The 22,557-nt window shown below is 28.8% G+C and overlaps 11 protein-coding genes across 14 annotated transcripts; 5 read left to right on the top strand and 6 right to left on the bottom strand.

Moving 5' to 3' along the window:
• Nucleotides 1-9: 9 nt before the first annotated feature.
• Nucleotides 10-768, top strand: mRpS11 (mitochondrial ribosomal protein S11). Of its 2 annotated transcripts, XM_027348257.2 has the most exons (2): nucleotides 10-444; nucleotides 505-768. In XM_027348257.2, the coding sequence occupies exons 1-2, from the start codon at nucleotides 99-101 to the stop codon at nucleotides 663-665; spliced, it is 507 nt and encodes a 168-aa protein (XP_027204058.1). In that variant the 5' UTR covers nucleotides 10-98; the 3' UTR covers nucleotides 666-768. The 2 variants fall into 2 exon arrangements, with proteins under 2 accessions (XP_027204058.1, XP_027204057.1); XM_027348256.2 differs by having other exon boundaries at nucleotides 13-768.
• LOC113797811 (uncharacterized) lies at nucleotides 659-1,838 on the bottom strand. The gene is made up of 3 exons (XM_027348251.2): nucleotides 1,558-1,838; nucleotides 1,382-1,496; nucleotides 659-1,312 (listed from the first exon to the last, which is right to left on the bottom strand). Exons 1-3 carry the CDS (start codon nucleotides 1,836-1,838, stop codon nucleotides 704-706), a joined length of 1,005 nt encoding a protein of 334 aa, XP_027204052.2. The 3' UTR covers nucleotides 659-703.
• A 133-nt stretch (nucleotides 1,839-1,971) lies between these two features.
• Nucleotides 1,972-2,777, top strand: LOC113797813 (oxaloacetate tautomerase FAHD1, mitochondrial-like). Its single transcript, XM_027348253.2, has 2 exons — nucleotides 1,972-2,109; nucleotides 2,181-2,777. The coding sequence occupies exons 1-2, from the start codon at nucleotides 1,983-1,985 to the stop codon at nucleotides 2,696-2,698; spliced, it is 645 nt and encodes a 214-aa protein (XP_027204054.2). The 5' UTR covers nucleotides 1,972-1,982; the 3' UTR covers nucleotides 2,699-2,777.
• On the bottom strand, nucleotides 2,529-3,763 carry LOC113797812 (copper homeostasis protein cutC homolog). Its single transcript, XM_027348252.2, has 3 exons — nucleotides 3,305-3,763; nucleotides 3,196-3,231; nucleotides 2,529-3,131 (listed from the first exon to the last, which is right to left on the bottom strand). The coding sequence occupies exons 1-3, from the start codon at nucleotides 3,648-3,650 to the stop codon at nucleotides 2,755-2,757; spliced, it is 759 nt and encodes a 252-aa protein (XP_027204053.2). The 5' UTR covers nucleotides 3,651-3,763; the 3' UTR covers nucleotides 2,529-2,754.
• Nucleotides 3,764-3,898: 135 nt separating this feature from the next.
• LOC113797805 (transcription elongation regulator 1) lies at nucleotides 3,899-7,265 on the bottom strand. 2 transcript variants are annotated; one of them, XM_027348245.2, is made up of 9 exons: nucleotides 7,106-7,265; nucleotides 6,825-7,051; nucleotides 6,639-6,773; nucleotides 6,335-6,571; nucleotides 6,054-6,267; nucleotides 5,717-5,986; nucleotides 5,483-5,654; nucleotides 5,058-5,417; nucleotides 3,899-5,001 (listed from the first exon to the last, which is right to left on the bottom strand). In XM_027348245.2, the coding sequence occupies exons 2-9, from the start codon at nucleotides 7,024-7,026 to the stop codon at nucleotides 4,030-4,032; spliced, it is 2,562 nt and encodes an 853-aa protein (XP_027204046.2). In that variant the 5' UTR covers nucleotides 7,027-7,051; nucleotides 7,106-7,265; the 3' UTR covers nucleotides 3,899-4,029. The 2 variants fall into 2 exon arrangements, with proteins under 2 accessions (XP_027204046.2, XP_075676367.1); XM_075820252.1 differs by having other exon boundaries at nucleotides 6,825-7,031; nucleotides 7,106-7,261.
• Nucleotides 7,266-7,352: 87 nt separating this feature from the next.
• Nucleotides 7,353-10,212, top strand: Pi4KIIalpha (phosphatidylinositol 4-kinase II alpha). The gene is made up of 7 exons (XM_027348246.2): nucleotides 7,353-8,666; nucleotides 8,746-8,946; nucleotides 9,008-9,139; nucleotides 9,199-9,478; nucleotides 9,543-9,676; nucleotides 9,745-9,804; nucleotides 9,870-10,212. Exons 1-7 carry the CDS (start codon nucleotides 7,899-7,901, stop codon nucleotides 10,050-10,052), a joined length of 1,758 nt encoding a protein of 585 aa, XP_027204047.2. The 5' UTR covers nucleotides 7,353-7,898; the 3' UTR covers nucleotides 10,053-10,212.
• Nucleotides 10,095-11,967, bottom strand: IntS14 (integrator complex subunit 14). The gene has a single exon (XM_027348248.2). The coding sequence runs from the start codon at nucleotides 11,859-11,861 to the stop codon at nucleotides 10,209-10,211; it is 1,653 nt and encodes a 550-aa protein (XP_027204049.2). The 5' UTR covers nucleotides 11,862-11,967; the 3' UTR covers nucleotides 10,095-10,208.
• A 52-nt stretch (nucleotides 11,968-12,019) lies between these two features.
• ATPsynE (ATP synthase, subunit E) lies at nucleotides 12,020-12,829 on the top strand. Its single transcript, XM_027348258.2, has 4 exons — nucleotides 12,020-12,231; nucleotides 12,291-12,345; nucleotides 12,423-12,524; nucleotides 12,600-12,829. The coding sequence occupies exons 1-4, from the start codon at nucleotides 12,163-12,165 to the stop codon at nucleotides 12,674-12,676; spliced, it is 303 nt and encodes a 100-aa protein (XP_027204059.2). The 5' UTR covers nucleotides 12,020-12,162; the 3' UTR covers nucleotides 12,677-12,829.
• Nucleotides 12,830-13,634, bottom strand: RpL23A (ribosomal protein L23A). The gene has a single exon (XM_027348255.2). The coding sequence runs from the start codon at nucleotides 13,542-13,544 to the stop codon at nucleotides 12,921-12,923; it is 624 nt and encodes a 207-aa protein (XP_027204056.2). The 5' UTR covers nucleotides 13,545-13,634; the 3' UTR covers nucleotides 12,830-12,920.
• A 106-nt stretch (nucleotides 13,635-13,740) lies between these two features.
• Nucleotides 13,741-16,244, top strand: LOC113797809 (glycerol-3-phosphate acyltransferase 3-like). The gene is made up of 6 exons (XM_027348249.2): nucleotides 13,741-14,524; nucleotides 14,599-14,902; nucleotides 14,953-15,293; nucleotides 15,365-15,661; nucleotides 15,731-15,859; nucleotides 15,948-16,244. Exons 1-6 carry the CDS (start codon nucleotides 14,192-14,194, stop codon nucleotides 16,107-16,109), a joined length of 1,566 nt encoding a protein of 521 aa, XP_027204050.2. The 5' UTR covers nucleotides 13,741-14,191; the 3' UTR covers nucleotides 16,110-16,244.
• Nucleotides 16,245-16,350: 106 nt separating this feature from the next.
• LOC113797819 (uncharacterized) lies at nucleotides 16,351-22,071 on the bottom strand. 2 transcript variants are annotated; one of them, XM_075820250.1, is made up of 8 exons: nucleotides 21,462-22,071; nucleotides 20,585-21,367; nucleotides 19,132-20,491; nucleotides 18,934-19,059; nucleotides 18,750-18,873; nucleotides 17,835-18,688; nucleotides 17,252-17,765; nucleotides 16,351-17,189 (listed from the first exon to the last, which is right to left on the bottom strand). In XM_075820250.1, the coding sequence occupies exons 3-8, from the start codon at nucleotides 20,476-20,478 to the stop codon at nucleotides 16,471-16,473; spliced, it is 3,684 nt and encodes a 1,227-aa protein (XP_075676365.1). In that variant the 5' UTR covers nucleotides 20,479-20,491; nucleotides 20,585-21,367; nucleotides 21,462-22,071; the 3' UTR covers nucleotides 16,351-16,470. The 2 variants fall into 2 exon arrangements, with proteins under 2 accessions (XP_075676365.1, XP_075676366.1); XM_075820251.1 differs by having other exon boundaries at nucleotides 19,132-20,487; nucleotides 21,235-21,367.
• Nucleotides 22,072-22,557: the final 486 nt, after the last annotated feature.

Raw genomic sequence — 22,557 nt, 5'->3', positions numbered from 1 at the left:
GTTTTACGAAGGTTCGAATTTGTTGAAAAAGTCAGCTGTCGAATCTAATCACATCATTTTTTTGAATTTTTTGATTGAATCAAATCTGATTTTTAAAAATGTTTCGTTCATTTTTTCAAACACAATTACGTTCAATTCATACGAGTCGATCATTATGGAAAGCTGAAGATAAAAGATTAATGCTAAAATCAATGCCAAAAAAAGATGAAGGTTCACATGGTGAGCGATCCGTTGAAGTTGAAGCAACTGGATTTAATCGAATCTGTGAATTTCCAACCGTTGATACTTCTGAACGTTTATTCGATAATATCCCATATAAATTATTACCCATTATACAGATAAAATCATCCAAAAATAATACCCTGTTTCAGTTGACTACACATGATGGTCAACCAATTACAGGTCGTGCTTGTGGTAGTGAAGGTTTTAAAAACTGTCGTAAAGGTACAAATATTGCTGCACAAATAACGGCAACATCATTTGGTAAAATTATATTAAAATTAGGTTATAAAACATGTCGTGTTTGTATTAATGGTTTAGGTCCTGGTCGTATGTCATCATTTAAAGGTTTACAATTAGCCGGTGTGAATATTGTTTCCATTACCGATTCAACATATATTGTTGATTATCCAAAAAAACGACCACCAGCAGCAAGAAGTTTATAAATCAAAATTAAAAAATTTGAAAATTTATTATTATTATTTCAATCTGAAGACAATGTAATTATATCATTATTATTATCGTTAATAAATGCTTTTTTAGTAAGAATTTTATCCAATTTTCTGAGTATCAATGAATCTGATTGTTCATCGTGACCATTGTTTTTATGATATTTTCGAAGAATTTTTTTCTGTAATTTTGATTTCGACATTGGTCCTTTTCGCCGAAGAATATCAATAACAAGGGTTTTTAATTCAGATTTTTTAATACTAATGATTTGGTCATTTGTTGATTCCTGATTTTCGATTTGATCTTGTTGTTGTTTTTGGCTATCAATGTCCATTTGATCATCTTTTTTTGGCTGTTGTTCTGGTTCTGCTTGTTGATTTTCATTCGAATGATGATTACCATTCTGGGTTGTTCCATTCGATTTGTTGTTGTTGCTGTTGGAATTTTTTTGATTTTTAATTGCTTCTTCAAAAATATTCCATATTTTATCGATCAGCATTTCATTTCGAATACGAAAAGAATTTCGAACGAAATTGATAAATTTCGCTTTTTTCCTTGGGATATTTTCATAACGAATTAATGAATTCAGTACGGAATTTATTTCTTTCGGATAGGTATTCTGTTCGACTAATGATTTGATTTTCTAAATCAAGAGAAAAGTAAAAAATCAATTCAAAAATGCAAAAAAACATCCATCGACAATCAAACCAACCATAATCCATTCATTTTGTTTATTTTTTCCTTTATAATCTTGTTGTTTACCGTTTGGTCCACCATATTTTTGATCTTCGCTGATACATTCATTATGGAAATTGTAATTATTTAAACTGAGGGGAAAAAAGAAACGATGAAAGAAAGTTACCGAATAAAAAAATTGAAAAATTTTACCTAAAATCTTTAAAACAATCCATACAGGCAACGGTTTTAGTTGAACATGATCGAAAATGTTGATCAACTTTATTTTTTTTCAATGAATCACCACATTGATTACAGGTAAAGAATACCATGTTTGTTTCTTTTCGGGATCTTCTTGAAAATTTGAAAAAAAAACCGAAAACCAACAACAACCGAAAATAGATCACGTGGTCGCACACATGTGATATATCAACAATCATCAACAAACTACGTGATAAAATTGATTTATTTGTTGATTGGATTGGTGGATGCATATGTAGCCAGACAAACAAACAAACAAACAATTTATTATTAACGACCTTGTTTATCACAATCACAAAACAACCAAAAAACAAAACGACAACGAATTATTTTCTCGGGAATTTCTTTTCTTAACAAAAAAAATCTTCATTCAAAAAATGCGACTAGCAAGATTTACCGAATTTGGTAAGAAAATAATCTGTGTTGGTAGGAATTATAAATTACATGTTAAAGAAATGAAATATTCATTACCAACAACAACACCGATTGTTTTCTTAAAGCCTCGTATGTTTTTTGCAAATAAAAATCTTTCTTTTTCTAAAACCGGATTTCTTTTCCCTCAAAAAAAATTACAGCAACCGCTTATGTAATTAATGATGGTCTAATTAGGATACCGAAAAATTGTCAAGAATTACATCATGAAGTTGAATTAGGTATTGTTATCGGTAGAAAAGGTTCATCGGTTAATGAAAATGAAGCTGATGATTTAATCGGTGGTTATGTAATTGCATTAGATATGACAGCAAGAGATCTACAATCAAAAGCAAAAAAATCAGGTGAACCATGGTCAATAGCAAAAGGATTTGATACAAGTTGTCCTGTTGGACAATTTATACCAAAAGAAGCATTGCCAAATGCTAATTCATTAGATATTTGGTGTAAAGTTAATGGTGAATTAAAACAAAAAGGAAATACTTCGGATATGATGTTTACAATACCACATTTGATTAGTTATATTAGTCAATATTTTACATTAGAAATTGGTGATCTTATTCTAACTGGTACACCGGATGGTGTTGGCCCTGTTAAAAGTAATGATATTATTGAAATTGGTATCGGTGATGTATCAAAAGCATCATTCAAGATTCAGTGAATTTTGAACAAGAATTTTTTTCGTTTGTTTTTTCGTTTTTCTAATCAAATAAATAATTAAAACTTTGAAGCAATTTCAATCATTCGTTTAACCAAAATTGAATCACAAATTTTCAATTCAAATTCATTTGATTCATTCGATTTTCCCATTTGAATTTGTTCATTACGATAAATCATTTTTGATTGTTGAATTCGGGATGCTGAACAATGATATTCCTGTGTTTTTGTTGTCCGCAGAATTTGAGCCAAATTTGCAACGTTGATTCCTGAACCGGGCATAATGATAATCCGTCCATCGGCCAATTCGATCAGTTTTTGAATCTGTTCTAAACCATCGATTGCAGTGGCTGCTCGACCACTTGTCAATATTCGTTTAAATCCTAAATGAATTATATCTTCCAAGGATTTTTCCCAATCAGCTACCATATCGAATGCTACAATTTTTTCGTATAATGATTATTTTGGTTTAAATATCTGTTGATTCATTTTTAGTTTTACCTCGATGAAATGTACATGGAAGTGGTTTGGCTTTTTCTTGAATGAAAAGAAGAAAACATTCGAAATCAGAAAAAAAAACATTCGAAAAAAATCATTCATTCGAAATTACCCAACAGAAAACGATTTGCTTCCAAATCAACAGTACCATCGGATTGAAGACAACCAAATACAAAACCATCCGCATAACCATTTTCTCGCATACATTCAATATCATTGGCCATTATTTTCAATTCTTCCGCGGAATAATTAAAATCACCACCACGTGGACGTATCATTGGAAAAACGATCAACAATTCTTTTGAAAATTGTTGTTTAACAAATTTTAAAAAACCTAAACTTGGTGTTAGACCACCTTCTTTCAATGCGGAACATAATTCAATACGTTTTGCACCACCTTTAACTGCTTCACGAATTGATTCAAAATTATCAACACAAATTTCAATTTTTGGTGCCATTATCGATGATCGTTGATCGTTCAAACCAAAACGGACTGAAAATGATTGAAAATACAATGATGAGCAGCAGTCCACCACCACCACCAGCCCAACAACACAAACACGTCATTTAAAAAAACCAAAGAAAAATTCCACCCAGAAACCAAGATATTTTGTAAATTTAAAAATTTTTTATTAATAATTTTTTTCGTTGTTTATATCAAAAAAAAAATTGACCTAATAATCGATTAGTGTAGCAAATAGAAAAATTCGAAGAAAATTATTGATTTATAATAATAATCAGTAATAAATATAATTTTTTTTTTGGATAATATTTATAATACAAAAAAATTAATAATCATGCAAAAGCAAAATTAATGATGTCCAAATTTCCCAAATTTCATTTTCTTCTTGTTGTGGTCGATGTTGTTGTTGATGATGATGATGATGTTAATGGATCTGTTGCTGTAATCGGTTTAGGTGGTCCCTGATGATGTAATTCACTTATATAATTAATCAATATTTGTCTACGATCATCAGCAAAATCATCCAATATTAAATAACGTTTATCATTTTGTAAAACATTGATTATATCTTGTAAATGTTGCTCGGATTCTTCAATCAATTGTTTTGTTTTATATGTTAATAATTTTGTTTCTTGTAATAATTGTTTGAAATTATTTTTCGCTACCATTAAACGTTCTTTAATATATTCATAATATTCACGTTCACATTTACGATCACTTGTCGAGAATTTTAGATATCTTGAATCATCTTTAATTTGTCGTCGAATTTCTTTCCATGTTGTTGAAAGATTTAAATCTTTCAATTCATCTAACATTTGATGAAATTTTTCACGTTTTTTCTTAATCAAATTTGCTAAATGTTTATCAAATAATTGTTCCATTTCATCACGTGAAAGCATTTCAACTAGTTCCCATCGATGATCTTTTTTCAATATTCTTTTTGCTTCACGCCAATTAACACTTGGACTACGGATGAGATCAATAAGTAATGCATTAAAACTTTCAACATTTTCCTGATGTAAATGATTTTCACGTTCTTTATCACGTTCACGAAAATGTGCTGCCAATTCACGATGTACTTCTTTTTCTCTTTCACGTAAACTTGCTTCAATTCTTTCTTGTTTTTCTTTTTCTTTTAAACTTTCACTTATTTCTTCATTAACATTTGTTAGATTTTTATCCAATCTTGTAATAAATTCTTTAAATATAATCTCTTTCATTAAACTACTTTCAATAGCTTTATATCTTGAATCATTACGAATTTTTTCCTTTACTTCCGACCATGTTGTTGTTCCATTGATATGATTTTGTTGTTCTTTGAGTAATTCCAGAAAATTTGCCTTTGCCTAATTGAAAATACAAATTATGAGAAGGAAAAAAAGAAAACACCAAAAAAAATTACCTTTTCACGTTGTTTTTCTTTGTCATCACGTTCTTTACGTTTTAATTCGACCAAAAATTCACTAAACAATGATTCTCGATCACGTGATTTTTCAATATTCTTGAATCGACTATCTTTACCATATTTATGTGAAAATTCCAAATAAGTAGCACGAGTAGAAAGATTTGCCTGTTCTAATAGCTGTCGATATTGTTCTCGATATAATTTTTGTCGTTGTCGTTTTTCTTTTCGTTCTTCTTCCGCACGTTCTTTAATAAATTGTTCAAAAACTTGTTTTCTTTCTTTCGAAGTAAGCAATAAATACCGTTGATCGAAGACAATTTTATGTAATTCTTTTTCCCATGTTGAAAATGCTGAAACCTAAATATTTCAAAATAAAAGAATTGAAAAACAATTTCCTTTTCTTTTTCATAAATATTTCCTACCTCTTTTTCCAATAACATTGCTTTAAACATTTCAATACGTTCAGCAATTGGTAAGGTTTCACGTTGTTTTTCGGCCATTGATTCAGCTTCATTTTTACCGTTATTATCACCGCCATCTTTTTTCTCTTTATCACCGCCACCACCGCCACTTTTATCCGGTTTATCCGCCAATCTTGATTGGTCATAATTTTACTGATTAATAAGATTATTCCAATGATAATAAGATATGTTTACCTTGATTTTTTATTGCTTTCTTCTTCTTTTGGTTGAGAATGGTGACCATTCGATTGTTCATCCAATGATCGTTTGTTACCTGTTACAATTGTATTCTGTGATGATGATGATGATAATGACAATTCCTTATCTTTATCTTTTGTTGGTGGATTTTTAGTCAATTCAGCTATTTCGGGTCGATTTTTTAATTCCGGTGGACAATCCCATAATGATGTTTTCGAGCTAGGATTATAGAAGAAAACACGATTATCTCCAGTCCATACCACACACCTTATTTGTCGGAAAAAAATTATGATAAAAAACTTTTTGACAACAAATGAATCATTCAAAAACTAACCATGGAGTACCAGTAATCGGTGTACTTGATACGGGTTTTGATTTATCTTTGATTTCTTCTTTTTTTGGTTGTGGTGGTGGTTGTTGTTGCTGGTGATCGGCGATATTTGTATCGCCACTATCGTTTGCTGTTTTTGCTAAAGTTGTTGTTCTTACCTCAGATTTATTTTCATTTTGTTTGGCTGCTTCATTCTTTTTCAATTCCTCCAATGCCTCTGTTGTTTATTTGAAAAAACAAAAAATTTAGCAAGTTTTCGAAAACACAAATCACACAAACATTACCTTCGAATTTGTTCAAAATTTCTGGCTTTTCCCATACAGATTTTTGTGTTTTACTATGATAATAATAAGCTCTACCATCAGGAGTTTTATATTCAATCCATTCGGCTGCCTGTGAACGCAATTCGGTATCAATTTTCAGTACGAGTTGTTGTTTTAATGGATCGACACCTGTATGTTGAAGTAATGATGGATTTAACCATGGATTCGTCAATGGTGGTGCACCTACAAATGGAAAACCTGTTGTTTGAAAACATCGATTAGTAATCGAATGATATTTTGATCAACAGAAAATAAAAAAAATTACCAGCCGGATGCATAGGAGGAATACCGAATGGTGGTGGAAAACGATTCGAAGCCATCAATCCTGGTGCTGCTAAACCAATCGGTGGTGGCCATAATGGATTCGGCATCATCGGTTTCGGTGTAGATTGTTGTTTATCTGAAAATAAGTTTTATGAAGAAAATTCATAATTTCCAAACTGAAAATTACCTTTATCATTTTGATTTAATTGCTGTTGTTGTTGTTGTTGTGAATTTGCCAATAAATTTTGTAAAAATTGTTCTTGCGTCAAAATTGTTGCATTATCAGGTTTGGTCCATGTTGTTTCTCTTGTTTTAGCATTATAATAATAACATTTACCATTTTCGGTTTTAGTTTCGATCCATGTTTCGGATGATTCATTTTGTATCATTTTTTCTGTGAAAAATTTCCACCACCTATATTAATTTCAACAAAATTCAAACAAAAACGAACAGAATCTACAAAATTACCTTGATGATGAAATTACACAACACTAAACAAAGCACAAAATGACAAGAATTCTGAATCAAAGTAAATTTCCAAAAACAAAACAACCAGAATTTTTTGAGTAAAAAATTTTAGAGAATTTTCTAAAACGCTCTCACAATTGAGCAGAATGCATTAAAAAATGAAAAATTCCAACTATATTGACAGCGGTGAATAAACCTAAACAACAGAAAAAAAAATTACCTAAAATCAATATCAACACAATATTGTGATGGCGCATTTGCCCCCTCGATTGCTTCACCACCAAACAAACAAACATAATATTTTTTTGTTTGATTTATTGCGATCATCATCATCGGTTGATTCATTCATTTTTTTCCATTGATTTTTCTATTGCAACATAGCCTAGCAAATAGCAACAAATTGCGATCGCGATTATCATCATCATTATCGAACAGTGGAAAAAATCGAATCGAAAAATCATTAAAATGATAATATAAACACACAGATGCCTTTTCGATCATCATCATAATAACCACCTCTTCTCAATTTACTTTTGTTGTTTTTGTTGTTGTTATTTTTGTTTATAAAAATAAATATTTTATACATATTGTCCTCTAACGAAAATCAACTCACAAAATATCAATCGATCGCGATCAATCAATTTTATATGGCCTGAGTGTTATTCATATTTGATATATATCTATAGATTCTATAAAAAAAATTTTTCAAACAAACAAAATTGATTCCAAAAAACCAAAAATAATCATTCCAAATTTTCTTCATTTCTTCATTTGGAACAAATTTTAAAATAGAATGTATACTGATCATCAGCAAAATGATAATCCAAATGATTCGAATGTTACGCAACTTGTAAATACTACGAATAATGAGAATTCGAATTCGAATCTTTTGATTGATTCGAATTCATCACCACCACCAGCAGCACCACCACCACCACCATCAACAACTGATAATCAAGATTTATTATTATTGCATAATCATCATCATCCTCATCTAGATCATCAAAATGAATCAACAACAACAACAACTACGACTCAAATTAATTCATCAAATCAATCATCTTGTATGGTGGTTGAACGATTAATTTCCATACCAAATGATGATGATAATGATAATTTTCAAGATATTCTAGTTCAACATGATGATAATTCTTTTCCAAATGAATCAAATATGAATAAAAAAATATCGAATGGTGATTGTATGATGGTGAATGGATTGATTACATCACCACCGACAACAACAACAACAGCTACCGTTACCATATTACCTGATGTTGCATGTGTTTCAACATCATCTGCAACGATTATTGGACAACAACATGTGTCATCAATGATTCATTCATCATCATATGGTTCAAATCAAGATAATGAAAATCAACCATTATTAAGACGTTGTTTTGATAATGATAGTATACAAATTATAAATAATTATTTTCCTGATGATCAAGAATTTAATCAATTAATACGTGATGTTGAACAATCAATTGATAATGGTTTCCTACCGAAACGTATATCACAAGGTTCAAGTGGTAGCTATTTTGTTAAAAATCATGATGGAACTGTTAGTATTTTTTTGTTATGTTTTATTTGGATTATCATCATGTTAATGTTATTGTTGTTTCCCCCTCCGGAATTGATAGAAAATTATTGGCGTTTTCAAACCAAAAGATGAAGAACCATATGGCCGTTTAAATCCAAAATGGACAAAATGGATGCATAAACTTTGTTGTCCTTGTTGTTTTGGTCGTTCATGTTTAGTACCGAATCAAGGTTATCTATCTGAAGCTGGTGCATGGATTGTTGATCGTAAATTACAGCTGAATATTGTTCCAAAAACTAGGGTAAATATTTTTGATATATTTTGATTCATTTTTTAACTTGAAAAATTCCTCATTATTTTAGATTGTAAAATTGGCCAGTGTAACATTTAATTATTCGGCAATTGATCGAGCTAAATCAAGAACGAAAAAAAATGTAACAGAAAGATTTCCCAAAGTTGGTAGACATTTTAATCGAATTGGTTTACCACCAAAAGTATGTTTGTTTTTTTGATAAAAACTTTTTAATTTAAAATTTCAATCACTTTAATAAAGGTTGGTTCGCTACAAAAATATGTTGAAAATTATGAAGATGCTTGTATATGGTTAAGAAAAGCTGAAACATTATTAGATGAAAATTTATTAGAAATTTTTCAATTAGAATTTGAAAAATTAGTTGTTTTAGATTATATTATACGGAATACTGATCGTGGAAATGATAATTGGCTTGTTAAACAAGAATATAATGATGATGGTGAATTAAATTTTATAAAAATTGCAGCCATTGATAATGGTTTAGCATTTCCATTTAAACATCCAGATGAATGGCGTGCATGTAAGTATTGATGATGATTTATTTACAAAAACAATTTCATAATGATGATTTTCCTCAAACATAGATCCATATTATTGGGCATGGTTATCATTTGCTAAAAAACCATTTTCCGATAATATTTGTCGATTAGTTTTACAACAATTATCTGATATGAATTTTGTACAAGAATTATGTGATGAATTATTCAATCTATTTTCGGTAAGAATTTTTTTTTCTTTTGAGAGAAAACAAAGATTTCATTTTCTTTTTTTCGTTTTTTTTAATAGAGTGATAAAGGATTTGATCGAAATATTTTTGAAAAACAAATGTCCGTTATGCGAGGACAGGTTCGTTTTTGAAAAAAATTTGAAAAAAATTCAACTTTTAATCAATTTTTTGTTTAAAAAAATAGATATTAAATCTTACACAAGCCTTGAAAGATCAAAAAACACCACAACAATTAATACAAATGCCGGCAATCATAATGGAAAAAAGTCGTATGCCCAATGCGGGTGGTAAAGGACGTTTACGTACAATGAAAGATAATTTTACACAAAGTTTTCAACGAAAAACGCCATTCTTTTCATGGTTTTAAACCCGAAAAAATTCCCTCTGAAAAAAGGGATTGAAATTCGAAAAAAAAAAAATTTTATTTCAAAAAACATCAAACAAACAAGAAAAAATCATTTGTAAATGACTGTGATTTTTTAAAAAAATCGAAAAATTTTAATAAAAAATTATTCTATAGGCATCAATTGGTGATTGTTGTCGTCGGTTGTTGTTGTTGTTGTTGAACAACAATTTGTTGTTTAGTTTGTCGTATAAATTGCAGAATTTGTTCAACCTGTTCACGTACTTGTGGTTGTTGTTGATAATTTGGTAATAATGGTGCTTCGAATTCAAATATCTGTATTAATGAATCGATTAATTGAAAAAATTTTAATGCAATTGAAGCACGTTGAATGCGATTAATTTCCGTAACTAGCTGTTCATAACGATCGGGTAATTTTTTTAAAAATCTTAATACTTTTTGTATATCATTAAATACTGATTGTGGTTGTAACCATGGATTTAGATTGGAATTTTTTTTCAAATTATTTTTACTATTGTTGTTATTCGAGTTAGTTGAATTGGTTGTATTTCCATCGGATGATGATAATGAAAAATTACGAAAATTTGATAACCATGGTATTGGATTCGAACCAGGATATAATGTAAACAACATAAGATTGGATTTTTTCTTATCCGTAACCGATTGTAATATACCATACCATTGTTGTTGATTATTGTTGTTGTTGTTAGCTTGTGAACAAATTTCACAAACAGCAATCATATTGGCAATTTTAAAACTTCCATGTAATAAAACAGCAAATGATGGTTGTCTACCTTCATCACCGAACATCTGTAATATATCATCATCTGATTGATCGGATTTAAAATTTAAAAAACGTATCCATTTTTTCATTTCATCAATATTTTTCTCTGCAACAGGTATAACATAATGCCGTGAATAAAATGGTGAATCAAACATTTCATCTGCGTTTAAAAATCCACAAATTCTAATAATATCAATTTGTTGCCGGTTGATGTTTGTTTTATCATTAATCGATGGTAAATCTGGATAAAGACTAATCAAACCAGATAGATCACCACAGGTAATTTTACCTGAAAATGATTTAAAATTTTCTGAACATAATTTATGAAATAAATCTTCAATCAATATTGGTGATAATGTTTTCGTATCTGGTATCCATATTTGTCCACCATCATAATTTTGATTAACTTGAATTTGTTCATCATCATAATCATCGTTCGATTTATTTTGACAATTTTTCAATAAAATTTCTTGAAATGTTTGTAATGAATTTTGTACGCGAATATTATTCAATGTATTCAGACAAACGAAATGTATTCGACATTTTGATGGCAGTTTTAGCTGTTCCAAATCATTTTCTTCGAAATCAAATTGTCCAAATATATTTTTATTCGATTGATTTGTTTGTAATAATGCAAGGCCATCAGTTACAACGATAATATGACAGAAAAGATCAAAATTATAATTATCTTTTATCATTTTGGATGCTTTATATAATGCTTGCATTAAATTCGAACGATCAATTGTTTTAATATTCGATAGACAATTGGTTAGGAAATCATAATCACGTGTAAATTCGGAAATAATTTCACATGTTCTTGAATATGTCAACAATGCAGTTGATTCAAATTTACGATTATTTTTTAGAAATTGAAATAAAATTCTTAGACCATGTTGAGCTAGATGAAATCTTGATAAATAATTTGTTTCGATATTCGATACTGTAAAATTGGATTTTATCGATGATGATGATGATGATACATCTTGATTCATTGAAAATGAATTATCCAACAAAACTATGATGGGCATTTTGTTTTTAATTAATTTGAAGAAAGAAACAAATTTGAAAAAATTTTCAAACAAAAATGTTTTTTTTGAAAATAAAATCTCACAAAACAATCGATTGTTTTGTGTAACTCAATCGATATCGATTGTCGCTCTCTCTCTATTTTTGGCAAAGGTCAATTTTTCTTTTTGTGTAAAAACATTCGATGGTGTTTGGTTGATTCGATTTTTTTTCATTTTTCACCATCAAGTTTATCTCTTTTAGAAAATTGAAATTTTGGTTTGATTTCTTTACTTTGAAACAACATTGGTAAGATAAACGATAATGGCTGTTGATTATACATTACCGAAATCGGAATTACCTGCACCGATTCGTGTTTCACCATTTATTCGAGTAAGATTTTTCTTCGTTAAATTTAAATTTCTTAATCTTTTGTTTTTTTTTCAAAAAAGTTTTGCCGTTGTAGTCTTCTTATAGCCGGAGTTGCCTATGGAATGAAACATCATAGTAAGTTTTTTTAAATGAAAAAATATTTGATTCAAACTTTGTTTTCCCTTTCCATTCGAAAATCATTATTATTCCAGGAACATTGGCCGAACGTGAACGTTTACATCGTATTAAACTTCGTGAACAAAAACTAATCTGGGATGAAGAACAACGTATATTGGCTAATCGTCGAACTCGAGGTTTGAACATCAATGAAATTTCTTCAAAGCCTTTCTAACGATTAATTTTTCCATTTCATTTTTTTCCTATTACAGAACAATTATTGTCATTGGCTAAAGAAATAAATGTACCAATACCGGATGATTTTGATAAACAATATCCACCCGTATAATCATCCTTAACAAATTTCTTATCCAAATTGAATAGCCCAAAATTCCTTCATCGATATTCAAATCGAGAATTTCGGGTCGTCAAAATGAAAAATTTAGTGTTAAATAATAATAACAAAATGAATAAATAAATAAAAATTTTCTTCAAAATCAGATTCTTTTTTGTTTTAAATTTTTTTATTTTAAATCAGTTTTTTTTAGTTGGTTTGAATAAAAAAAAAGACTTTCAAAAAAAACCCTTGCTGTTTATATGATACCAATTTTATTAGCAACATCCAATGCATCATAATCAGGTGCCAATTTTACATAGGCTTTTTTCTGTCCATCTGGTCGAATCAATGTATTAACTTTAGCAACATCAATATCGAATAATGATTTGAATGCTGTTTTGATTTGTCGTTTATTCGATTTAAGATTAACAATAAAAACCAATGTATTATTGTCTTCGATTTTTTTCATTGCCGATTCAGTTGTCAATGGATATTTGATGATGGAAAATTTATCGAATGATGTTAATTTCGGTGCACTATAACGTTGAAATTTTGGATTACGAGGCAAAATTTTGGTTTTCGGCCGACGAAATGTTGCTGTTGTTCGGATTTTTTTCGTTCGTTTTTGATAGGTACCTTTTTTCACTTTATTCTGGGCATCCAATGCTTTAACTTTGGCCACTTGTCGGGTTGCAGGTTTACCACCAGCCGATTTTCCAGCCGCTGATGTTTTCGGTTTTTTTGTTTGTTGTTGAGCTGGAGCTTTTGCAGCAGCAGCTTTAGCTGGAGCTGTTTTAGCCGATGCTGGTTTCGATGCTGTTGATTTTGATGCTCCAGAAGCACCAGAAGCCGATGGATTCTTTTTTTGTACGGGTGGCATCGTAAAATTCAAAGATTTTTTTCAGCAAAAAAACAAAAACACGATGCGAAATGAATGAGCGTAAACGACGGAAAAGGAATATCTACAACGTGTGTGTGTGTAAAGCGTGATTCGAATTCGTTTTGAACATGCGCATAATTTTCAAACGCCATCTATTTTTGATTCTTAAAAACACTGTTTTAATCATAACAGAAAAAAAAATCTATCCATAACATTCCACACACTGAGAATTCTTCCATTGATAAATAATGATGATGATACCTGAGCCAAAAAAACAAACACGCGAGTAATCAATCCGTTATAAGATTTCTTTCCTTTCCTTTTCTAACAACGATGTGTATCGCGATTATCATCGAAAAAAATCCAAAGAAGAAATTTTCAATTAAATATCGACTATACACAATCCAATGTATTACATTTACAATTATGTAGATTTTGTTCTAAATTTTTGTTAATTAATTCACTCACATTAAACCGTTTTACAAACAAAAAAAAAATTTAATCGAATCGTTATGATTTGTTTACATTTTATCATATTAACGACGAAACTGAAACCAAAAATAAAAATCGAAAAACGTTTTTTCCCCATCAACAACAACAACTCCCACATTTCATAAAAGAAGAATAATTTCAACAAAAAAAAAAAAATGAAAAAATTCTTCAATTTCATCATCGGCAATAGTGATGATGCGGATGATAATATCAACGATAATGATGATGATGATGATGGTTATGACGGTGGTGGTAATATTGTTGATAATTTTCAAACATTTATGAACAATATTATCATCAATAACAACAACAACAACAACGATTATAATAATGATAATGATGGCAACTTTGTCAATCAAACAACATTTATGTTTAATTTTTTATATTATTTTTTCATTGGTTTATTAATATCATTGATATTAGCATCATTGGGCATATCGGTTGGTTTTCGTAAACTTTATGTAAAATTATTATTGAAAATATTCGATGTAAGTTGTTGTTGTTGTTGTTTCAATTCGAATGTTTTTTGTTTTTTCTCAATTCTTTTCTCTCTTTCTTTTAGTTTGGTAAACAAAGAATCGACAGTGAATTGAGTAAAAATAGAAAACTAAATAATGAATCATTCGATGAGGATGATGATGATGATAACAGTGATGATATTGATGAAGAAGAAGACATCATTGATAATGATGATGGTAATCATGGAGATCAACAACAACAACAAAAAAAGACATCAGTAATCGATAATTTAATGATAAATTATGAGAATAAAAAAGATTTTCATCTGGATGATATTTGTTTATTAATTCGTAATGGTATACAAGCAATTGTCGATGATGAAGTTACTAAACGTTTTGATACTGAAGGTTTGTTTTCTATTTTGAAGAAAGATATTGATTTTTTCTCCATCAAACAGAACTTCCATCATGGAATTTACTTACACGAACAAATAAAAAATATACTCATCTATCATTACGTTTAACAATATTATGGGGTTTTGGTTGTTGTATTCGTTATTTTATATTATGGCCAACAAGAATTATTGTTACAATAATTAGTGTTTTGTTTTTAATCATCTGTACTGGTTTGATTGGCTGTTTACCGGATTCGGAATTTAAACGTAAAATCTATTATAATGCAAGTTTAGTTTGTTTTCGTATAATGTCACGTGCATTTTCCGGTATCATAACGTTTCATGATCGTCATAATATTGCTAAACCGGGCGGTATTACAGTTGCTAATCATACTAGTCCAATTGTATGTTTGTTTTGTTTTCGTTGATAATTCTTATTGATTAATCAAAAATTTTTGGTTTCTTTGTTGTTTAGGATGTAGCTGTATTAGCATGCGATAATTGTTATGCATTAGTTGGCCAAAAACAAGGTGGTTTTCTTGGTATATTACAGGGTGCATTACAACGTGCTTCAAATCATATTTGGTTTGATCGTTTTGAAATTAATGATAAAAAATTGGTTGTTAAACGTCTTAGCGTGTATATTAATGATCCAAAAAATCTACCAATACTGATATTTCCTGAAGGTACTTGTATAAATAATTCGGCTGTGATGATGTTTAAAAAAGGTTCATTTGAAATTGCCAATATTGTTTATCCAGTTGCCATAAAGGTATGTTTATTTAGATTTTTTCTTTCTTAAAAAAAAAAATCATTTTTGAAACTTTTCATTGAATTACAGTATGATTCACGTTTTGGTGATCCATTCTGGAATAGTAGTAAACATGGTTATATGTATTATTTAATGTTAATGATGACTAGTTGGGCAATTGTATGTGATGTTTGGTATTTACCACCGATGACTAAAAAGGTAAGTGGTGAAAAGAGTGTGAGAAATTTTGGTTAGTTTTTTGAACGTTCTTTTTTTAAACCAATTTTTCAATCAAAAAAAAATATAGCCCAACGAAAGTGCCATTGATTTTGCAAATCGTGTTAAATCTGAAATAGCTAAACGTGGCGGTTTAGTTGATCTACAATGGGATGGCCAATTAAAACGTTTAAATGTTAAAGATGAATGGAAAGAAAAACAACAACAAGAATTTAGTAAAAAAATTAAATGAAAAACAAACAAAAAATCAAAAAATAGTCATAACCGATCTCTTCATTTTTCAAGAAACAAAAAAATTATCATTTTGTTAATTTACAAAACATAATCACCTCATCAATCGATCGATTTATAAATTAATTATTTTGCTTCTCTTTTTTTTTACTGTCCAGTGTGTGTGTGTTTGTTGTTGTTTCTTTTTTTTGTTTGTTTGCATTTAAAACAAAAGAAGGAAAAAATTATAATCATTTTTGACATTTATGTTTGCGATCAAAGTTCAATTTTTATTTAAGAAAATAATAAATATTTTTTTTTTCAACAAAAAAAAAATGACAAGAATTTTTTTTTCTAATTGATGATGATGATTGATTGATTGATTAGATTGATGATCGTTCTTTTTTTCTAAAAAGTATTCGATGAAAAAATTTTCGTAAACGATTCATTGTATTATTATTATCATTATTATTATTTAGTAGATGAACAATATTACCATCAATATTATCAATACCACTATTATTACCATTCAGATCACCAGAATCACTATTACTTAAATTACTTGAATCTTCACTTGAAATTGATTTTGACCATAATGGTAATGATCTTTGTTGTTCAATTGTTGCTATTGTTGATGATAATGTTGTTGATCGTAATGTTGTTGTTTGACCATTATGATTAAAATATTGATGATTATGATTCAATTCTGTTTTGCTAACATTATTACTATTCACTGAACCGGTATTTAATTTTTTTCTATTAGCTAAACGTCTTTTAATTTGTCGATGATCATTTGTTAATGATGATTTATTTTGTTTTTCAACTAAATTATTATTATCAATAATAATATTTTGTCTACTACTTGCATGTTCATATATTGCTTTTTTCAATTGAAATATTATATTAACAACAGCTTTAGCAACTTCACGTGGTGTTGCATTCGTTTCCGATAATATTTGCCAATTTTTTTCATCAACACCAATCGGACAATTGAACATTTTTTGTGGTACTTCAAATTCACCACCCGCTGCACCACCAGTTGATTTTATTGGTATAACAAAATGATCATTCCATATAAATTCTTCAATTTCTCTTGCAGCATCTAAAAATCATTAATTTAATTAATTAAATCAAATTAGTTAATTATCAATTTTTTGGGTTTACCTTTATCACCACCAATCAATAATGCCGTATCTAACATACGTGCAATAACCGAATCTCTTTGTTTAGTTGATTGTCCTAAAAATATTGTCTGTCCATATGAAACTTTTTCCGGTGTTATATCTTGATCATCATCTTGTCGTTGTGGTATAATATGTACAACTGAACCAGTAGATTTTTGTGATGAATGATTTGTACGACATTCTTCATAAAATGTATGTGCAACAATATCACCAGCACCATATGTACCATTTGTTATAATATTTATATTTTTTACAAGTTTTGCTAATTCTTTACCAATTTCTTTACATATTTGATTTGTTCGGGGATCTAAATTATCTGTATTTGTACTACCGAATACAAACACACATGTTTCCTGATCGGGCATATTTTTTTTCATCATATCAGCTAAACAATTAATAATTTGATCATCATATTTTATTTCTTTACAATCTGGATCTAATGTACGACTGATTCGATTTAATAGATCATTTTCAAATGTTGGACTTTTATATTTCTATTGAGAAAAGAAAAGAAAATGAATGAATAAATGAATGAAAATTAGGAGAGAAACAAAAAAACATACCAATTTTTCATGACTAATCAATTTGGTAAACCAAACTGGTGATGGACTATCATCATATTGTACATGTATTGCTTTAAAACGTTGTCCACAATAATAAACATGTTCTTCCGATGTTTTTGAATTAAAATATTTTTTCGATGATAATATTATAACTAATGATGATTGTGATACTTTTTTCTGAAAACATTGTAAATGATCTAATTTATCAGCACTGAATGATGAATGATGTGTTGTTTCACCGCATGAAAATACACGACTTAATTCTTTTTTCTTATTTATTGTTAAACGATCGGGATTTGGTACGGATTTTGGCCGTTGTTTACAACTTTCAGCAATATGACGTGCATAATCCTGTGTCGAACGGGTTAATGTAGAATTTTCTTCACTAATTGTCGTTAGATCTTGATCAAAACGATTTTTAAATGATGTTGATGTTGATGATGATGATGATGATGGTGGTTGATTATTTGGATGATTATTATTCATTATTTTTGTACCAACCAAATCTTTAAAATCATTACTACACCAAACATCATATTTATCCGATAAAATTGATTTAATTCTTGCCGATTCTTGTTGCTGTTCGGGATGTGAACTAATAACAATTAATTTTCTTGTTGTTGTTTGTTGTTGTTGTTGTTGTTCTGATTGTTGTTGTTGTTGTTGTTGTTGTTGTGATTGATAATGATTTTTATTATCTTGTTGTTGTATTGATGGCAAATCTTCATTAATAGTTGTCGATGTTACACGTAATGATAATTTATTTATTCTTTCTTTTATTAAATTTGTTACTTCCCATATTTCTTCAATAGGCCATGTTTTACCATCATAACGATTATTTGGTTCATTTGAATCTAATTAAAAATGAATAAATTGAATGAAAAGATTTCACAAACAAACAAATCACCAAATTACCTGAATGTGGATTCCATGATATGTATTGAGTGGTTGCAAATTGTATTGCTAAACATTCAGGTGGCCATAAATCTAAAAAATTTATCGGTATGATATGTTTTTGTTTAATATCGGCTAATTTTATCTAAATAAAAATCAAAATGAAAAAATTATAAGAATCAAAAATCAATTTGGCGGAACAAACCTCTCTATTCGTCCATTGTGTACGGCCATAATTTTGTGTTATTAATGGAACAAAATAATTACAATTTTGTACAGCTGAATTTAATGAATCTTGCCAATCGCTACCCATTTGTATTTCATGTACATCCTATTAACATTCAAAGAAAGAAAGATTTAAATAAAATAAAATTGATTTTGATTTTGATTCGATTGATATTACCAGATAAACCGAAAAACCACATTCAAGTAATGATTTTTTTAATTGTAATGCATGATCAGCAGCTTCATGACGAACATAACTAATCATAATTTGTTTAATACGTTTTTTCGATGTTTTCCTTCGATATATCGAACGTGATGGACGATTTTTTATCAATATCGAATCTGATCTTCCTTCGATATTATTATGGTTGTTATTGTTTGTTTTGGTTGTTGTTGTTAATGCTGTCGTCGTTGTCGATGATGTTGGAATATCTTCAATAAATTTCTTAACCGAACGATCTTGATTAAATGCAATTAAATTTCTTTGATCTGTAAAATCTTGTATTGATAATGATGATCGTTCAAATTCAATCATAATATTTGAATAATTAATTATTTCAATTAAATGAATATTCGATTCATTTAATGGATTGATAATCAAACCAGATGATTTACGAAAATAATATGTTTGATTTGATAATTTTAATCGATTTACTGGTTTCATATCTTCAAGTTTTTCATCAATTATTGTTCGTAATTGTTTTAAATCTAAATAATAATTTGCATAAATATAATCAATAAATATTGTCAAAGGTAATGATGATTGATTTGTTGTTGAATAAAATCCTATTAATGAAAAACAATTTTGTTTAGGTTTTCGTCGTAATTGTATTGTATTTTTTTCCGTTATTAAATAACAAATTAATATTTGTGATTCTTGTTCCTGGGATATTATACAACCAAATGGTGATATGAAAACAAAATTATCATCCATTTGAAATATTGATTCTTGTTTGATTAATTTACGTAATGAATTTGCATAAATTAAATGATTATATTTGGATAAGATTATTGTACCCAAACATATTTCATTTGGATAAATTAATCTACTATTATCATAATTATTTATAAATGTTTCCTGTACAAATATGATTCCAATCATACGATCAATATTATCGATATGTTTTTGTTGTTGCGTCTGTTGCGTTTGCATCTGCAAATGTTGCTGCGTTTGCAGTTGTTGCGTCTGCTGTTGTTGCGATTGTATCATTGTTTGCAATTGCGGCAGTTGAGGTTGTTGCAGCGGCGGTTGTTGTTGTTGTTGTGATGTGGATGTTATTTGTGTTGCAATAGCCATCGTTATTGATGAATGATGATCAGTTAATATCAATGATGAACGTGTTTGTTGTTGTTGTTGTTGATGATTGTTCGATGTTAACAATGATGATGATGATGTATCTAATTGTTCCAAATTAGATGATGGTAATGATGATGATAATTGACGATAATTGATTTGTTGATGATTTTGTTGATGATGAACATGATGATGAAGATCATTGATATCTGGTGTTTTAATAGTCAACATGATTTATGACTGACTGATTGATTGATTGATCGATGATAATTTGAAATTTGAAAAAAAATCAAATAAAATCAATATTAAAAAATAGATAAATAAACATTCAACATACCAGACGATGATGACGACGATGATAATTAAAAAAAGTTTTGTTTTTGAAAAATATTAATGATTTTTAATTACAAATTAACAAAACCAAAGATGAATTGTAGAGCACGAAAAAACAAAAACAAAAAACAATGACGCCATCAAAATTAGAAAAAGATAATTTCAAAATTGAAAAAAATTAAAAGATAATTTTGTTTTTTTTTTCAACTGAAATCAATAACAAATAAACAAACAAAAAGGATATGACGAAATTATTGATAATGGTAATAAATATTCGAATGTAAAATTACAAAATGAAATTGTCGTTTGTCAATCAATCAACAATATTCTGAAGAAATTCTTCTTGTTTTTCTAGTTTTTTTTTTCTAAAATGTCTTTATACATTTCTGTATTTAAAAGAAATGATTCATTTCATTTCTCAGGATGCAAGCCGGATGTCTAAAACACAGAGCACAGCACATTGGAATTAACCAAAATCAAAAAGAAAAATATTGGAATGACGTTCATCCAGCAGAAAATCAACAACAACAACAGAAAAATATTTCAAATATTTTACAACAATGATTATTCTCCAGACACCAAAAAAGAAACACACAATGATTAAAAATGATTTTTAAAACATAACAACCGGATTGGAATCATCATTTTTCTTACATTTTTATGTTGAAATTTTTTACTTGTTGTTTTGGTTGTTGGTTGTGTGCGACATACACAATAAGATGATGATGATGAAACAATGTTTGTAGAGCGAATGAGAGATAAGGAGACTATCGGAAACTTTTATCATCTAAAAAACAGAGAAAAGAATTAGTTTTTTTTATAATCAAACAAAACATTTTATTAGTTTTTTAAAAAGAAATAATAATAAAAAAATCACCAACCAATTTTTGATCCAATATAAATCGTTTTGTTTATCACTCAATTCATCCAATGTTGATGATGATGATCACTGATGATGAGATAATGATTATGTTTTCTTATCAAATTATTTTTGATTGAGCGTAATGTTTATTAATGTTGTTTTTGTTTAAAAATAACACCAAAATTGGCGACAAAAAAAAAGTGATTTTTTTCTTTGGAAAAAAGAAGAATCTGTTGGCTGGTTGGCTTTGATGATGATAATCAATTTAGGATTTTTTTTTTTGTTTTAAAAAGTGAAAAATTAAAATTTTTTAACAATCAAGGTTTTTCATTCAGGAGTTTGTATCACATGTGCATCATGGGCACACATCCACACGACGATTATTTTTTTGGATTGAAAGCACAGAAAAACAGAAAAATTCCTATGGAAATTATCAATGATCACTGATGATCGATGATAGCTGATTGATGTTTTTTCCCATTTTTTTTTGTAAAGTTAACTTTTAAGAGAATTTTAAACAAACAATGGGAATTTTCATTGGTTTGCCATGTTGACTTTGATTTTTCATTATGAAAATTTTCATTCATCCATGAATGATCACCATAACCATTCATTCATTCATTCCATTCAAGTCATTTTTTCAGCAAAAAAAAAAAAAAACATATCAAATCAAACCGGTGGCAGTGATGTTTTTTTTTTCATTTCAATTTTTTTTTAAATTCCATTCAACCACTACCGACAGAGTTGTTGACGTCGACATCGTCATTATCGTCATCATCATCAATGTTTATCGTCGTCGTCGTCGTCGGTATATCGTTGCCGTCGTCGGCGTCACTACGACGGCGACGACGACGACGACGACCATGATTTTTTCTTTACCAAAAAAAAAGAATGTCTACTTTTTTGATATAATAAAAAATACCTGATTGAACAACCAACCAACCAACCTGTTGCTCTTTTTTTTAAAGCAGCAACAAGTTCAATTTAATAATAATAAAATCTATGTATGCATATCGTTTGTATATGGATGTGATGTATGAGTCATGTTTTTTCAATGTCTAAAATCAATCAATCAAAGATATGGATAATTTTTTTTTCAATGTTGGCTGGTCACC

Source organism: Dermatophagoides pteronyssinus, unplaced genomic scaffold (genome assembly GCF_027571235.1).
Source record: "Dermatophagoides pteronyssinus isolate colony J.1.1.1.1 unplaced genomic scaffold, Derpt_VIB-CSIC_2022.12 sq0006, whole genome shotgun sequence".
Classification (NCBI taxonomy): Eukaryota; Metazoa; Arthropoda; class Arachnida; order Sarcoptiformes; family Pyroglyphidae; genus Dermatophagoides; species Dermatophagoides pteronyssinus.
The sequence above is the reverse complement of the archived record's forward strand: the minus strand, read 5'-3'. Positions and strand labels throughout refer to the sequence as shown.